General features: G+C 34.6%; 1 protein-coding gene and 1 long non-coding RNA gene across 2 annotated transcripts; both read left to right on the top strand.

Annotated features, from left to right (window-relative positions):
* On the top strand, positions 352–4,799 carry LOC109352319. Its single transcript, XM_019594245.1, has 7 exons — positions 352–469; positions 652–722; positions 1,109–1,241; positions 1,358–1,461; positions 2,773–2,944; positions 3,074–3,214; positions 3,321–4,799. Exons 2-7 carry the CDS (start codon positions 673–675, stop codon positions 4,365–4,367), a joined length of 1,647 nt encoding a protein of 548 aa, XP_019449790.1. The 5' UTR covers positions 352–469; positions 652–672; the 3' UTR covers positions 4,368–4,799.
* On the top strand, positions 16,261–17,025 carry LOC109352318. Its single transcript, XR_002108353.1, has 2 exons — positions 16,261–16,595; positions 16,990–17,025. It is a non-coding gene; the product is annotated as an uncharacterized LOC109352318 (long non-coding RNA).

Raw genomic sequence — 18,608 nt, 5'->3', positions numbered from 1 at the left:
AACTGATATAAGCTTAATTTTTATTTTTATTTAAATATTATACTTGAGTGATTGACTTATCATAGTGTAAAACTCAATTCTTTAAAATAATTATTTTGTGAATTTCGATGTGATAGGATAAATGTGGAGAATGAATTTCCTACCAATATTTGTATAATTTATAATGGTTAGTGATGATTATAACAAACCAAAAATATAAGGGAGACTTAATTAAAAAGTGGCAAATATATTTATAAATGCAAGGCTTTTAATAAAATTAATTTTTAAAAAATTTAAATTAAAAAACCGTGAAAGAAATTGCCTACCAAAATACATAAAGAAATTAACCATCAATATTATAAAATTAATAAAAAGGAGAAAAAAAATAAAGAATAAAAAATTGTAAGAGCTGGGTTTCATTCCTATAGATCCTTCAATATTCATTCTTCACAATTCTGAATCCTTGCTTGTTAAGAAAGAATCAAATTTGGTACCTTTTCTTATTTATAATCCTCCAATTCATCATCTTAGATATCACATCACACCCACCCTCACCTTTTTCTCTATTTGTTTTTTCTTTACTTTTTTGACCCAAAAATTGAGGCTTTAAATTGCCTAATCTCTTATCCTCACTGTAATTTTCGATTTTGGTTTCTGGGTTTTGTGATTTAGGGTTTCAATTCTGATCGCACTATGTCGATGCTCGATTCTTTCTTCAACAAGGGTTTTAAGGCTGCCAAATGGTACCTATTGTTTCATCAAGGATTTTCTTTTATTTTATATTCTCAGCTTCTAATTTTATTCTTTTTAACTACTGTAGAATGAGCATGATAAGAAAATTTTGCCCATTTTTTACTGCATAGTTGTTTTGTTGAACTATTTTTGGTGTATTTTTATCTTGAATTATCTCTTTTTTCAGTTTTATTTTTTATGTTTCCATTGTTTATATATATATGTGTGTGTGTGTGTGTGTGTATGAGGATTGTGTCTATTAGTTTGACATGAATATTTGTTTGTATATTGTAATAGCTCATCTGGGCAAGAATTCTGTTTTGCTGTTTGTTTTATGTTTTTCATGTTTAATTTAAAATGTTAAGTATTTGAACTTTGCTGATGTTTGCACTTTCAGTAAAACCCTGCTGAAACTGTCAATCCCACGTATAAAGTTGCTAAGAAACAGAAGAGAGATTCAGTTGAGGAATATGAGGCGCGAGATTGCGAAGCTGCTTGAGACTGGTCAAGAAGCCACAGCTCGCATTCGGGTAATTTAATCGATGAATTTTAGAATTTTTGCCAGGACAGATGGACGTCTTTTTGGTGTGTGTTTTGTTACTTTTGTAGTGCTGTGGTAATGTGCTTGATGTGGTCATCTATGCAGGTGGAGCATATTATCAGAGAGGAGAACATGATGGCTGCTCAAGAGATCATTGAACTATTTTGTGAACTTATTGCTGTCCGCCTTCCAATAATCGAATCACAAAGGTATTATAAGATGAAACAGAAATCTGGACTACTAGCATAGCTTCTTGTATGAATTTGCAGGATTATGCCAATATGATTTACATTGAAACTACAATTTCTAGAACATTTTTTGGTAAATAGGCATGTTATGCCAATATGGCTTTTAGCATATTTATGAGTTTCAAATGGTTTTTCCAAGGGAATGTTTGATTGGCAAAGCTCTTTTAAGATACAATACTCTTTCATTTGCTTTAATGCATTCTCTGTTCTAGGAGCATTCTGATCCTCTGGATATGTACTTTCCTGATTCCATGAATTCTTCTAAAATTTATGTTGACCACCTTTGGTTTATGAAGCATGTGCAAACACCCTTTCTAGTTTCTTATATAAAGACGTTATGAGTCGCTTTATTTTCCACAGGTATGTATGTGGACAAATATCATCCAGTTAAAAATTTTGGAAATATTTAACTAGTGGTATTGGTCTGTGAAAATTGAAATTGTATAGGTTCATGTAATTTTTGAAACTACAAAGGGTGTTTGCATAGATTTGTAAGCTTCAGCGAATGTTAGTTCAATTTATCGTCTTCAATTAATGAATTAAAAAAGAAAATAAATATAATATGCTAATTTCTAGTTCCCAAATAGTGCCGTGATTGTTCCTTAACTATTCTTTATTATGTTCCCGTGTGCCCTCCTGCTGCTGCTTTAATTTTTGCTACTTTAGATGTTCTGCTGTTAATGTTGTTACATTTGAAAATTAGCACTCTTGGTTCCTTGGCATGCATCCCACAAAATGAAGAAGCGAGCGAGTGTCAGCATGTAAAGAAAATATACATTGTAAAGAAACATGCATATGCTTTGGCGATTATTTATTATTCAGTATTTTCAAGTCTTAATTAAAATACAAAATCAGGCTCTACCCCAAGTATAATCTAATGTTAAAAAGTATCTACATTGATATCTATTACCAGTCCATTTCAAAATAAAGAAGCTTTCCTTAGACTATTTTGTCTAGATATTTAGTCAAACATTAATATTGGATTGAACAGCTCAGTTCCATTCCTGAATGGTTGTTGGTGCTGTTCTAATCTAATAGATTTTTGACTGACAGCTATTAGTATCATTGGGAAGACTTGGTATTTTGCTCAGTTTTAAGTAATTGAGGATATGACCAGTCCAAAAAAGTGCTTAATGGATTCTAAACGTTGTTCAGGTTATTTAGTTATTTCTCATAAGTGTATGTTATGATTAAGATGCAATTATATTTGTAACCGAAGTATAAAACATCAACTATTATTCTCTGATTGTTTATCCCAATTTCAATGTTCAGGGAATGCCCCCTAGACTTGAAGGAAGCCATATCTAGTGTATGCTTTGCTGCACCAAGGTGCGCTGATCTGCCAGAATTGTTGCAGGTTCAGTTTCTATTTGGTGCCAAATATGGGAAAGAGTTTTTATCTGCTGCAACTGAGCTCAGGCCAGACTGCGGTGTTAATCGTCAGGTTCCATGAATTTTCATCCTATGTAGTCCTTTTCTTTTCTTTTATGAATTAATCATCTCATACATACTTATCAGCAAGGATGGAAGCTATTTTCTTGAATAACATTCTCCAACTGAATTTCAATTGTAGTTAATAGAGTTGCTGTCAGTTCGTGCTCCTTTACCAGAAAAGAAACTGAAACTTCTAAAAGAAATTGCTGTTGAGCATGACTTAGATTGGGATCCAGCTCCTTCAGAAACCGAGTTCTTTAAAAAACATGAAGACTTACTGGTAAGTATTATGCAATATAGTGACTACCAAGAAGGGAATATCTGGCCATGCTATGTTAAATTCTCTTTCTCACGCACCATTATCTTACATGTCATCTCCCTGTCAGAATGGCCCCACACAATTTGTTAGTGAGCCTACGTTGCCCCTTCATGAAGAAAAACACAATGAAGCGTTGCCTTCCGTTCATGACTCACCCACTAAAGAGCAACCTGATTCTGACTCTGACTCTGACATGTTAGAATTTCCTGAAGTTCCTAAAGTATCAGTCCGGCCAGGTCCAAGTGCTGCCACAGCTCCAGATACAGTTGCTCCTCTGGTTATGCTGCCCCTTGACTTTGATCTTGATTCACCAAACCACTCTGGTGATTTTGAAGATGTGAATCAGGGGAAAACTGAAGAAAGATCATCGGTTTCCAAAGATGAATCTCATACTTCATTTCATAAAACGGAAAGTAAACAGTTTGTGCCATTCATCTCTCCTCCACCACTATCACCTGGATCACATTCTGCAAGACATAGTGACCCACCTGTAACCTTGTCTGCAAAATATAGTGACCGACCTGCCTCCTTGTCTGCAAGGTATAGTGACCCACCTACCTCCTTGTCAAGCTCAAAATCTGAGCCCGAAGTTGATTTGAAGGATGTGTTGGCTGCTGCAAATGCTGCTGCAGAAAGTGCTGAACGTGCAGCAGCTGCAGCCCGCTCAGCGGCTAGCCTTGCTCAAGTCCGTATTAATGAGCTTACCAAGAAAAAAAGTGATCATGTACTAGACAGCAGCTCTGAGAACCCATTTTATGCAAGTGGTGATAATGATTCTACAATAGCAGAAAAGGGACATTTCAATGAGCCACGTATTTCTGGGAACTCTGATGGAAGTGAACGAAATGTCCTTGAACCCCACCAGGACCATTATACTTCCTCAGGCTCTCATTCATCAAGCTCTCCTTCGTTTGACACACTCAAGGTAGATTTTTATTCTTCCCTTCCGTCAGATCATGTAGAGGACGACAAATCCTCTACTCACCAACCTCAGAGATTACCTTCAATGGATGATGACCCATATTTCTCATATCCAAATTTATTTACGTCGCAAAGCTCGAATGTTGGATCACATACTCATTCTGATAATGATCGTTTGACTCGTGATCTGTGATATGAAATTATCATTCAGACATGCATTTCTTTGACTGTTAAAAGTCTTGCTCGTGAGTGTTTTATGCTGCTGTAGAATCTACATTGTCTTTATTATATTTACGTAGTGTGCAACTCCTGGCTTTAAGGTATATATAGTACATACTTTGCTTGGCTTTGCATAATGAATGGGGCATTGCAAGTACTCAATTGGTGTAGTTCACAAGTATTCCTGGTGGTGGTGCCTGAGAATGCAATGAATATACAAAATTCAGTACTGTGATGGAATAAAAACTTTGAACCTCGTTTTTCTTTTTATTTGTAGTTTTGGACCAAGTTGGGTGATCAAAATATACTAGACTTGTAATGCTTTCAACATTTCATTTGTAATTACCGTAATATCTTTGCATGTTACACTGGAATATTATCTCTGTACTGGTTTTGTATTGTTTTATTGAATATATTTAAGATTGTAACTTTTACACCCAAATTTAAATAAGCATAGCCCACTTTATTTTCCCCCAAATTAACCTTACCCACATAACATATACCCCAAACCCATTCTCCCCATTCACTCACCTCACTCTCTTCCCTAATAGATTTCTCTTCAACTCACTCACTTCATCAAGCTTTGTCCCATAAATGCACTGAAAAATGAATACGGTATAGAAGTGGAATATCAGATTAATCTCAAAATATTAGGACCACTTTTGCAATAGGGTGAAGGTGTAAAAAGTGAAAACATAACTTCCAGACGCAGTTGTTTTTCAAAAAAGTCTCACACAGCCAGGTCTCAAATGTATAGTTTACACTTTTGGTATCCAAATGCAGAAATTGTTTTTAGAAAATACCAAATATGAAACGAGCCAAAATGGAAATAATCAAAATCTCAATCGTGTCCAAAAGCTATTTGGTCAATCTAAGTGTTGATCAACGTATTGGACGCTTTAGAATAATGTAAATACAACTATACAAGATCACAGGACAATACTTCACATAACTTTTTCCATGAAATTATAAAGTCAAGAATAATTTTCAAAGCTGGAGGAGTATAAAATCTAACAGTGAGGGTTAATGGTAGACAATACTTGATTAAAATAAAAAAAGGATACAATAATGGCTAAGCTTCCATGCTTTTGAGTATACATAGACACAACAAATAAGCAAAGAAGAGAATTAATGCTGTAGTGTTTTTTTTACTAATTAAACCATATTCTTGACATTGTCAAATACCATTTTGAGAAAAAAAACACTGAAGACTAGGAAACTAGCAATCTTTTCTACACACAACAACAATAACCAAGTTTTTATCTCACTATGTAGAGTCGGTTATGTTTGATTGAGGATATCATGGTTAACAATTGATAAGCATTCCCTTAATACTTGAAGTCAAAGTCACTCTCTAGCAAAAAATCAAGAGTAAGCGTTCTTATATACACCATGTGTGTGCTCTTTTTCGATCTTTGAAGAGCAACCAATAAATAATCTCTCAAGCATCCCTTATATACACTATAAATCCTCCTCTTCCAAGAATGTCCTAATTGCTGAAACTATCTGTTGAAACTTGCAGTTACACTAGTGTGAATCTCTTAAGCTGCCCAAGATGTAATTTACTGAAAATAAATGTAAGGAAGTCAAATTCCACCCAGTTAATTTATTCAACCAATGTGGTACAAATTCAGCACTTCCTGCAATTAGATATAAAGGGTGGAACATCAGCACTTCTTCTATCTTCTGGACCCATCCCTATGTCATTCTTCTAATAAAAAGCACACATAATTTATTGGAAAAGAAAAAAATTTAGGCTTTGAAGTTGTGACTTGTGACACTCAAAGCAGCCATGTGAATTTCTACAAGATCATTGTATTATGACAGTATTCAATTCAAAGAGTTCCTATTTTAGATGTAATGTAAAAACCTTTTTCTTATTCAATACGAATTCTAGTAGATCATCCTATTCAGATGCAGAGATAAAATTCATAAGCAAAAATTGAGAATTAGAGATGCAAGAAACAAGCAACCTGCAAAGTGCAACCGACATTCAGGCATTTACATATTTGAAACACTCAAGGCCATCATCTTACATTGTTCATCCAATGCTATGTTATGACTAGTTTTCCAAACAGAAGTTAGAAGATAAGAAGATATAAGGACAGATTCAAGATCAATAAGATCTTGAATGGAATTTTGTATTTGATTTATAGGATTAGATTACAAGGTTGAGTTATCTCTTTCCTTGGAAGAGAGTATTCCCTAACTGATTCCAAATCAGTTCCCTTTTCTTATTTTCTTCAAAAGTAGCTACCCCCACTACTCTATCCTTTATTTATAGACATACAACCACCCCCTTAACCCACTATAACCGACTATTTTCCCTCTTTTATCATTTGTCTCCTCCTCACAAACATTTTTTTTATAGAAGGTCTTACTCTATTCCTATCAATACCCCCCCTAAAAGAATTATCTTGTCCTCAAGGGGAAAAGATGAGAATTTCTCCTGCAACATTGCTGCTGTTTCCCAAGAGTTGTTGCAATCTGCTAGATGTGCCCACTTGACCAACACTTCAACTTGCCCTTGTTGATCTTCTTTCCAATCAACTATATCTTCTGGTTCTACTTCCAATTCATATTCCTCATTTAGCATTGGAAGGAGCGGCTGAGGATTATGACTAGGCTTTAGGGCCCTTTTAAGTAAAGATACATGGAAAACCGAATGTTTTTTAGCATGGCTAGGGAGCTCCAACCTATAAGCCACTGGATTGGTTTTGTTCAGCACCTTATAGGGACCATAATATCTTGTTGTGAGTTTAGCAAAAGGTCTAGACGCCAAAGATTTCAATTTATAAGATTGTATCTTGAGGTACACCCAATCCCCCTCCTGAAACTCCACATGCCTCCTATGCTTGTCAGCCATTTTCTTCATCTGGTCTTGGGCCCTGAGTAGGTTCTGTTTAAGCTCTCATAGCAACAGATCCCTTTGCTGCATTTCACATCTTCAATTTTAGATGAAAACTCTCCAGCTTTGAGTTGCATGTGTGGATCTCTTCCATATAAAGCCTTGAAAGGAGTCATACCCGTAGAACTATGATAGGTAGAATTATACCAGAATTTTTTCCAAGACAACCACCTTAGCCACTGTTTAGGCTTAGGGCCTACAAAACTTCTCAAATAATTCTCCAAGCATCTACTAACAACCTCTGTTTGGCCATCAGTTTGAGGATGGTATGAAGTGTTGAGTTTCAATTGATTCCCAACCGTTCTAAAAAGTTCCCTCCAATTAGAAAAATGGGATCTCTATCTGAAACTATGGATGATGGGAATCCATAAAGCTTAACTACTTCACTTACAAACAAAATAGCCACCTCCTTGGCAGTGAAAGGGTGTCCCAATGCATAGAAGTGAGCATACTTAGTGAATCTATCTACTACCACTAGTATAGTATCCTTACCTTGTATCTTGGGAAGCCCTCCAATAAAGTCCATAGAAATGTCCATTCAAACTTGCGAGGGAATTAGTAAAGGTTGCAACAGTCCTGCTGGTGTTAATGTAGAATACTTCACCCTCTAGCACACATCACACTCTTCTACAAACCTTTTAATATCCTTCTTCATACCAAACTAGAATAAACACTCTGCTACCCTCTTATACGTTCTAAAGAACCCTGAGTGTCCCTCATAGGAGTTTCATGGCATTCTTTCAGAATAAGAGGAATTCTGTTAGAGTTGTTAGAGACCACTAACTTGCCTTCGTGCAATAACAATCCTCCTTTGAGTTGAAAACCTTTATGAGCCTTTATGATTAGATATTGGAAGATCTATTACCAGCTTGGAATCTTGCTGAATTTCTAAATTCCATTCCTTTATATCCCTTATTGAAATCAAAGAAATAGATGCAAACATTCCCTTCCTAGATAAAGCATCCACAACAAAATTTTCTCTTCCAGGCTTGAATTGTACCTCAAAATCCAGACCAATTAGCTTGACAACCCATTTGAATTGTTCTGTCGTGAATAATTTCTGATCATTAAGGAATTTGAGACTCTTTTGATCAATTTTGATGATGAAATGTCTACCCAAAAGATAATGCTGTCACTTCTGGACAGCTTGCACCAGGGCCATTAATTCCCTCTTATACATAGACTTCTGTTGAGCCCTCCATGATAAACCCTGAATCCATAAATATAAGGGTCTACCTCCCTGCATCAAAACTACCCCCAACCCCTTGCTAGAGGCATCTGTCTCCACAACAAAAACTTGATAAAAATATGTTACTACTAATAGTGGGAGATTAGTCATAGCTGTCTTGAGGCATTCAAAGGCTTCACTAGCTTGGTCATTCCACTTGTAGCTATCTTTTTTTTTAATAAGTCAGTTTTAGGTTTGGCTAATTTGCCGTAATCTCTAACAAACCATCTATAGTACCTTGTAAGCCCCAAGAACCCTCTCAATCCTTTGATATTCTTAGGCAGTGGCCAAGAACTGATAACCTCCACCTTGGACTGATCAGCCTCCACTCCTTTACCTCAGATAATATGACCCAAATACTCTTGTCTTTCCTAAGAAAATGTTCATTTTTTCTGTTGGCTTTGAGGGAATTTTCTTGCAATACATTCAATACCTGCTGCAACTGTGCCACATGAGTAGGAAGATCCTTGCTAAATACCAATATATCATCGAAAGAAGACCAAAGCAAATTTTCATAGAAAAGGCTTCAATATTCATTCATCAAGGCTTGAAAAGTAGAAGGAGCATTGGTGAGGCCAAAAGGCATGACCACAAACTCATAATGCCCCTCATGAGTTCTAAAAGCCGTCTTTTCTATGTCCTCTTCCCTCATCCAGATTTGATGGTAGCCTGACTTTAAATCCAACTTGGAAAATATCTTAGCCCCACCCAATTCATCCAACAATTCCTCTATGATAGGAATGGGAAATTTATTAGGAATGGTGATTTTATTGAGGGCGTTATAGTCTATACAGAATCTCCATCCTCCATCTTTTTTCTTTACCAGTATAATGGGGCTGGAATAAGGGCTGATACTTGGCTTGATCACCCCTGCTTCAAGCATCTCCATCAGAAGCTTTTCAATCTCAGTCTTCTAGTAGTAAGGATACTTATAGGGCCTCAAATTTGGAATGTCAGCACCCTCCTTCAAGTGTATGGCATGATTATGTCGTCTCCTTGGGGGAAGGCCTTGAGGATCCTTAAACACTTCTTGATACAAATCCTATATTGTCTCCATTTCTTTGGAAATCTTCTGTTCCTTGGACTCCACAGATTCAGCTTCTACACACTAAAGCATACAACCGTCTCCCTCTTCTTTAAGAATTTGCATAAGGGCCCTTAGAGATTATTGAGTTTTAGTTAATGTTGGATCTCCCCTGATTGTATGTGCTGCCCCATCCTTGTTGAGAGTTAATTCGAGTCTACCGAAATCCGCTTTAATTTCCCCCAAACTTGCCAACCATTCCAAGCCTAATACCAAGTCCACCCTCTTCAAACCAAATAAATAAAATTCTTGAATTATTTCCAATCCTTGCAATAACAGTTTTAACGGAGTACATTTTCCTTGACAATATATTTTGTGCCCATCCCCTAATTCCACTAAATACCTAGGAGTAGGTTGTACAAGAAGTTCTAGCTTGTCCACCAATTCTAAAGAGATGAAATTGTGGGAAGCCCCACAATCAATTAGTATCAACATCTCCCTGCCTCCTAGATTTCCAGAAACCTTCCAAGAATTGGTTGAAGTAAGCCCTGCCATAGCATGCAGTGATAATTGTAAGGATTACAAGGTGGCACCTACGGATTCTCCAATTTCTTCTTCCCCTCCTTCATCTTCCTCCTTCTCTTCTAACAGAATCACTCTGAATTGTTTGTTCTTACATCAATGTTCCCTGCTATAGGGTTCATCACATCTAAAACATAGCCCTTTTTCTCTTTTTTCTCTCAATTCGGCTATAGTAAGATGTTTGGAAGTTCCTCCTCTACTCTTGGAACTGTCAGCAGTATGTGCTATTTTCCTGTTCACTGATGCACTTCCCACAGAGGATTGTTCATTCCTCTGTTCTGCCCTAGATTTGTTCTCCACTGTGATGGCTTTACTAGGGAAACTACTTCTAGTAAACGTGGTACCTCTAGAAGTTTGGCCCAAATGTACCTTCCCTTGTAATATGGTATTCTTCTCTTCTATCATGATTGCCTTTTGGATCACTTCAGAAAGATTAGGATGTTCGTAAAGTATCACCTCAGCCCTGATTTCATCCTTGAGGCAATTCAAGAAAATCCTCTTAACAAATTCAGGGTCAATTTCTCTTAGGGCCCCCCACATATTTCTCAAATTCTTCAACGGAGTCCACCACAGTCCCAATTACTTTAGTGTCAATAATTGCTCAAAGGGATTCTGCACCATGGACGGTTGAAACCTTCGTACCACTATCACATTGAATCCTTCCCAAGATGAATGAGGATTGCACCTACTCCACCAATGATACCAATTGAGGGCTTTTCCTTCCAATTCCAGTAGTGTTGCCTGCATTTTTTCTACATCAGTGACTTCTTTCAATTGAAAATATCTTTCAAGCCTATGAGTCCACCCAAATGCATCATCCCCCGAGAAAATTGGAATTTCCAATTTCCTCCACCGTTCCCTCCCAGGGTTACCACGAATTTCATAATCCCCTCCAATTCTAATGGCTATGGCAGGGCTTGGTCAATTGAGCAATTCCCTCCTCTAATCTCTTCAACCTTGCTTCTTTCAATTCCAACCTTATCCTTTGTTCCTTTCTTTCTCGTCTCATCTCTTCACGTTCTTGGATCCAATTCTCAGCGTTTCTAGCCATTTCTATTGTAGACACCATGCACAATCACCACATAAGCGTGTTTATTGAATTGATTGAAAATGTGTTGAAATGAGTTACAATGAAAGCCTTTTATAAAAGGAAGAAGACAAAAACTAACTAACCTCTATTACTCTTAAAAACTAATAACTTGAGCTAAAAACTAACCCAACAATATATTTCAACAAGAAGCACCCAAAAGTAAATAAGCATATTATTATTTATTACTAGAGTAAGTAGTAAGAAGGATAAAAGTAATGTTATAACACAAAAATAAAGTAAAATAGATTAAATGTTGGCACCAACACTTTCAAAATAAATTTAATAAACATATGTCTTGATCAAAACTTCTTTAATAATAATGAATTCATTATCTAGTCTGGCTTTTGTAGCACAAAAGAAACAAGCATCTGCAACAATGAATTTATTATCTAGTCTGGACCATTGCAAAAATCAAGTGAAGCAACATTTCTTAACTAAACTAATATCCTAAGAATTAACTTTCGTGACTTTGAATCAGAATACTATAAGCGACATCCTTTACACTAGATGTATAACCAAGAATTCTAAAATTCTAAAATTTACCATCATTAACATGTGCATAAGCAGAACATCCAAAAATTCTGAAATTGGAATAATCAACATAATTACATGACCAAATTTCTTCTAGAATTTTCAAGTTTTGAATGTGGAGAACGATTGACTAAGTAACAAGCAGTAGATGTTGCTTCGACCCAAAATTTACGCTGATGCCATAACCCAGCATTTGAGAGCATAAAACGAGCTCTCTCAAGTAAATCCAATTCATCCTTTCTGCAACACCATTTTCCTAGGGATTCCTTGGAATTATTTTGTGTCTAACAATATCATTATTTGTGCAGAACTCATTAAAGTCACCATTGCAGAACTCTAATCCATTGTCTGTTCTAAGCTTCTTCACTTTCTTCCATGTTTGAGTTTCAACAAGAGTTTTCCACTTCTTGAAAGTGGAGAAGGTGTAATTTTTATGCCGTAGAAAATAAATCCAAACCTTACGAGAAAAATCATCAATGATGATCATCATATAGCGGCATCCTCCATGGGAAGGAACTTTAGAAGGCCCCCAAAGGCCAGAATGAAGATAATCAAGAATACCTTTGGTATGGTGAGTTGAAGTAGAGAAACTAATCTTTTTTTGCTTCCCAAAAACACAATGTTTGCAAAAATCCAACTTACAGATGACATGTTTACCAAGATGACCTTGCTTGCTCAAAAGATGATTGCCTTTTTCACTCATATGGCCTAGGCCCATGTGCCATAATTTGGTGATATCGTTATCAGGCATAGAATAAGATACAATTGTTGAACATGTCACAACAGATCCTTGCAAAACATATAAACTACCAATTCAGTTAGCTTTTAATAATACCATAACACCTTTTAATACCTTTAGAGCTCCACCTTCAACTGAATACCTGTACTAGAGAGACTCTACAGTGCCAAGAAAAATCAAGTTTCGCTTCAATTCTACAATATAGCGGACATTAGCCAAAGTTCTGACAACACCATCATGAGTCTTGATCTGAAATGTACCTATTCATGTAACCTTACATTGGGTATCATTTCCCATCAAAACAACACCACTATCAACATGTTCAAAAATGGTAAATAAATTCTTATAAGGACACATATAAAAAGTACATCCAGAATCAAGAATCCATTTTGTTTTACACATCTTATTAGAAGAGATAACATATAAAAGAATATCACCATCAGAATCAACTTAAGGGGATTGTTGAAATTTTCCTTTTTCTTGTTTTTTCTTCAAGATAAAATAATCAGGAATATCATGCCTCGGTTTCTTAAAATAGCGACAGGTTTTGTTGGATTTGCGTCCCCTGAATTTGGATATGAACTTTTTGTAATTGGAATTCCATTTTTCTTGAGTTCTACCTCGAACACTTAAGCCCTTACCCTTGTACACAAAATTAACTTCAAGATCAATTTTTTCTTTGGACAATAAATTAGATATAACATCTTCAAAGGATAAGGTATCGTTGTTTTCATACAATATGATTTCTTTGAAGTGTTTATAGGTAGAAGGTAAAAAGACAACCAACAAAATAACTTTGTCTTCATCTTCAATATTAATATCAATATTTTTTCTAATCCATAATAATAGAATTAAACTCATCAAGATGAGTTTGAATAGGAGTACCTTCAACTATTCGAATGGTATCTAACTATTCTTTGAGACGAAGCTTGTTTACGAGGCTCTTGGTCATGTATAAAGTTTCTAACTTCAGCCACAAAGCCGCAACAGTTTCTTCATTGACAACTTCACATAGAACCTCCTTGGACAAGCAAAGTTGGATAGTCAAAAGCGCCTTTTCATCCAACTCGTCCCATTGATCATCAGTCATGGAAGTTGGTTTCTTAGACTTCTCATATAAAGTTTTCTTTAATCCACTCTGGATAAGAACGACTCTCATTTGGACTCGCCAAATAGAAAAGCTAATATTTCCATCAAACTTCTCAATGTCAAATTTAGACATTTTGAAATTCTCAATTGAGTAAGAGCTCTGATGCCACTTGTTAGGGATAGAGCGGTAATCAGAAGCACAAGATCAAATCAATTGGGAACAAAAAAAAATGAGTAAAAAAGCAAGAGATTAACACGCAAGCTTTAAAGTGGAAAACCCCCTCAGCGTGAGAGGTAAAAAACCAGGGACAATCACGAGCAAAGTTCCACTATGAAAAAAGGAAAGTACAACAAATCCTCTTTAATGGTGAGGATAAAGAATAATATTTTCTCTCACAAATACTCTCTCAAATGGAAGAAAAATTCTCACCAAAATACACTCAAGACTCTTGTGTTTTGTTGATATTGCTGTGTAGATTTTGTGATGAATAAATATGTCACAAGTCTTGCCTTTTATAGTAGAAGAAGAATATTGGAAAGTTGGAGGTCAAACTTGAATATCTTAGAGGCAAAGATTTACTAACTTTCTCTCCAAGTAGTATATAAGAGACACGTACATCTCATCAGTTGTTAATTAAACCAACATCATTTACCCGAAAAAAACACAAAAGAACTTTCCAACAACATCATAGTTTATAGAAAATCTCATTAATGACATAAAATAAAAAAATTGCCTAAACAAACTTTCAGGATTTTTCCACTGCGTTTGTATCTGCAATTGAACTAGCTCAAAGAAGAGTGCACTATTCTAAAGAAGGACAGAGTGAACCCTTTGTCAACCAGATAATATTAAAATGGAATCGTCAATATCACATATTTTAACCATGTTTCACTTAACATTTATTAAATAAAAGAAAAACAAAATCAAGAAGAAGCAAGTTAAATAATTACCTATTTTTTGAATTTACAGCAATTAAAGAAGGAAGGATCTCCCAAAATCACCGCCACTGAGCTTGGGGTGAGTTGTGAAGTTTGTCTGGAAAGGTTTTCATTAGATAGAATGGTAAGGTCAAAACATAAAATTTAGCAATAGATATTACAAACTTGACTAGATATTACAAATTTATACAAAGGCAATACAATTAGATAGCTCAAGCTAAACTGCACATAGGATATCAATACTCAATAGCAAATGGGCCTAGAAGTAGCAATACTCAATACAAGCTCATTCTTAAAAAGCTAATAGAATGAAAGAAATGAATAGGAATATGCAAATTTCTACATTATATTCCCCCACCTAGTTGATAATCAAAATGAAAGACAAAAGATAGAAATACACAATTTTGGTTTTGTCTAGTGGTTGCAAAACTGAAACAAAAACTAGAGTTGAACAGAGAAAATGGGAAATTATAGTGAAAATAATCAAATCTTAACTCAACCATATAGGAAAACAACATATTATAGAACCGAATAAACCTTCTGAAATTGTCGGAATGAAGGGAAAGTAAAATAGTCCCAATAGTGGTGATTCCTCAGTAACCATATATTTAAAATAAGTTGTAAGAGTAAATACAAGAAATATTGGGGGAGATATTCTTCCAAGTAAACAGAGCCATAATAATTGACATTATTTTCAATTATCCTTCATAAACTTTAGCTCGATAAGGATTTGCTCAGCTCGAAACTCGACTTGAGTTTGATACGAGTTATTTTTTTAGTTCAAGTTAAACTTAGTTAAAGTTCACGAAATGTTCGACTCAACTCAAATAGATTCATTTTGACAACTTAAATAATTAATTCATATTAAAAATATTGCACAAAGTTGTATATATACATATAAATAAACATAAAAATAATGAAGAGACATGATATAATAACAATAAACATAAAAGATTAGTTTACATATATTTAAATATAATATATATGTAAATATAAATATAATATATATATATATATATATATATATATAATATATCCAAATATAAATATAATATATATGTAGGAGAGTTCAATTTATACTTAGATTAAATTACACAAAATATATTTGATCTCATCCATCCATTTTTTTTAAATCTAACAGACTATAACACTTATGAATTTCGTCCACTCCATGCACAATACTCAGACACTACATGCACGATACTTGCATATTTCATGCATGATACTTGCACACTACATGCACCATACCCACACATTCCATATACGATATTTGCACACTCCATGCACGAGTTCATACACACATACTCCATGCACGAGTTTTATATATATATATATATATATGAGGAGGGATCGGTTTACACTCATATTAAACTATACAAATTACTCTTAATCTCATCCACTCAATCTTAATCTAAAGTGCTACGATCTATTGGATTTTAAAAAAAAAAATGGATGAGATTTAGTGTAATTTAATTTGGGTATATATATCGAACTACTTTATAAACTTCGAGCCAAATTGTGTCCAACTCAAGTTCGACTCATTTATGTAATGAGCTCAATTTCCAACTCAAGTTTGGCTAATTTGGTTCATGAACCATGTTTTTCGAGCTAAATAACAAGTTCAGTTTTGAACGAATACTGAGTTGATTCGGTTCACTACAAATCCTAATATATGTATAGGAAAAAAAATCTTATTATTAGAAGCTAATTTCGATTTGGTCATCTCCATCTTTCCTATAATAAGTCTGCACTTTGCTGCCCATGCATCTATGGTTTTAAGACCACAAGATTACCTTATGCTCGTTCTAGGCATAAGTAATTAAGCTTCAACTTTCTCATAGGATTAGTTTATATTCATGATTTGCAAAGATTTTCATGGTTAATTCTGAGCATGACTCTCTGTTTTAAATAATTATATGCATTTATTCCTCGTATACATCAATTATTATATTTTCTATCATATTTCTTTGCATGTTATCTCACTAGTATGGTGATAACTTGTGCATTACAATTTGATAGAGTAATGTGATGCCTTGGCTTTCACAAAACCCAAGATGTAACAATTTTAGGAAGTATATTTGCACTCTAAACACTTTTAGATCATATGTTTATGCCATTTTATTTTGTGTGATATATTTACAGAATATGTAAAATAAGTTTTGTATATGACTAACGTTAAACTAAAAATAGTTAAATAATAAAAATTATTTACAATCAATTTAAAAGTATCATTCTTGTTTATTCGGATACCGATTATATTATCTCTTCTTTAAGATTAAGATATTAACAACAATACATCTTTTCTGGCAAATATTGTATTAAAAGATAGAATTTTTGTCTATGATCTTGCCAGTTAACGAATTGGGTGAAATAACTATAATCAAGTATAATTAAATCAAGTATTTGGAGTATCTTTGATTCTCTATAACTTAGTTTTGATATGTCCAATTTAAATTATTGATCCAGGTTCATTGCTAGTTAATGTCTCTACTCTATCAAATGGAAAAGGCAGAAGTGTAAAGGGAGGAAACGTTTTTTTTGATAGACATCAAAAGTTGACAATAGCAATGATCTTGGCTTTCATGAGATTCACATACATGACTAATTATATTGATATAGTTACTAGGCCCTCTAGAGGAAATATTTTAATAATTATGCAACTAAATAAATGTTATTACTATAGACTAGTATTTATGTTTCTAAAATATTCTAATTTGTATAATGTTGACAACTATCCATGAAGAAATAAATGTTATTTTATTAGCTTTGTTAGTTCTTCTTAGGAGTAGTGTTAGAACCCTAGTTTTTGCTTTGTATTTTGTAGCATGGATGAAGTGTATGTTCTCTTGTCAATAATTTTTTTTCCATCTACAAGATCATAATATGTTACTATTATTTGAATTTTCTCTTGTGTCTCCTCTGTATACACAGTAGCTTTGTGTGTTTTAAACTTTTAATGAGCTGAGTTCAATTTACACCTCTATTAAATTACACAAATACATTCAGTCTCATCCATTCATTTTTTAAAATCCAACTTATAAACTCAATCCACGATACACGCACACTCTACGCACAATACTCACACACGCAATGCATGACACTCGCACACGCAATGCACGACACTCGCACACTCTATGTACAATACTCGCACACTTCATGTATAACATTAGCACACTCCAAGCACGATAGTGGCACACTCCTTGCACGAGTTTACACATGTACACTACATGCACGATTTCATACACACACACACACACACACTCCATGCACTAGTTTATACACGCACACTCCATGCGCCAGTTCATACACACACACACTCCATGCACGAGTTCATACACACACTCCATGCACCAGTTCATACATACACACTCCATGCACGAGTTTATATACACACTTCATGCACGAGTATACATGTAGAAAAACTATATACATAAGGAGGGATTGATTTACACTTAGATTAAATTACTCAAAATACACTCAATTTCATCCATTTATTTTTTTAATATCGAAAAGACCATAACACTTATGAATTTTATCTACCCCATTGACCGAGGCTGTACCCGATACAAATAATATAATAATTAAAACTGCAGTACTAGGAAGTGACTCCTAGGTCATTTCCCAAGGATTACCTTTCAAGCAAAGCTTCAAACACCTTATACTCACACACACAAGGGGGGTTTTGTTGTTGGATAGTATGAACATAAATCAAATTCAGAAACAGTAGTTAAACAATGTAATAAAACGGCTAAATTTCTTTGGTTCGTTTGTTCACAACTCAATCCCCGGTTTCAAAAGATTATTTTCAGATTCCAACCATTAACTTCCGAATTTGTTGAGAATCAATTAACTAAGTGATAATCAATTCAAAGTTCCAGAACTTAAACATCAAACTAAGCGAAATCAGTAAAAGTATGAAACAATTAACAAATTCGCACGAACTAAGCATTCATGCACTAGAGAGAGTAAATCAACTAAGTGAAGATAAACTCAACCAACCAGTTTCTAAACAATGGCATTAAGCAAACCATATTCATAAAAGATAGAAGAAATCAACAATAAAGAAACCGAAAATGCATTAATAA

The sequence above is a fragment of the Lupinus angustifolius genome, chromosome LG07 (assembly GCF_001865875.1).
Source record: "Lupinus angustifolius cultivar Tanjil chromosome LG07, LupAngTanjil_v1.0, whole genome shotgun sequence".
NCBI lineage: Eukaryota > Viridiplantae > Streptophyta > Magnoliopsida > Fabales > Fabaceae > Lupinus > Lupinus angustifolius.
This window is presented reverse-complemented; position numbering and strand designations above follow the sequence as displayed.

Excerpts from the sequence above, each read along its gene's own strand:
- LOC109352319 (XM_019594245.1), top strand. The coding sequence starts at position 673 with ATGTCGATGCTCGATTCTTTCTTCAACAAGGGTTTTAAGGCTGCCAAA. Across the intron at positions 1,242-1,357 it reads AAGCCACAGCTCGCATTCGG|GTGGAGCATATTATCAGAGA; the intron begins GTAATTTAATCG and ends TCATCTATGCAG. Across the intron at positions 3,215-3,320 it reads AAAAACATGAAGACTTACTG|AATGGCCCCACACAATTTGT; the intron begins GTAAGTATTATG and ends TCTCCCTGTCAG.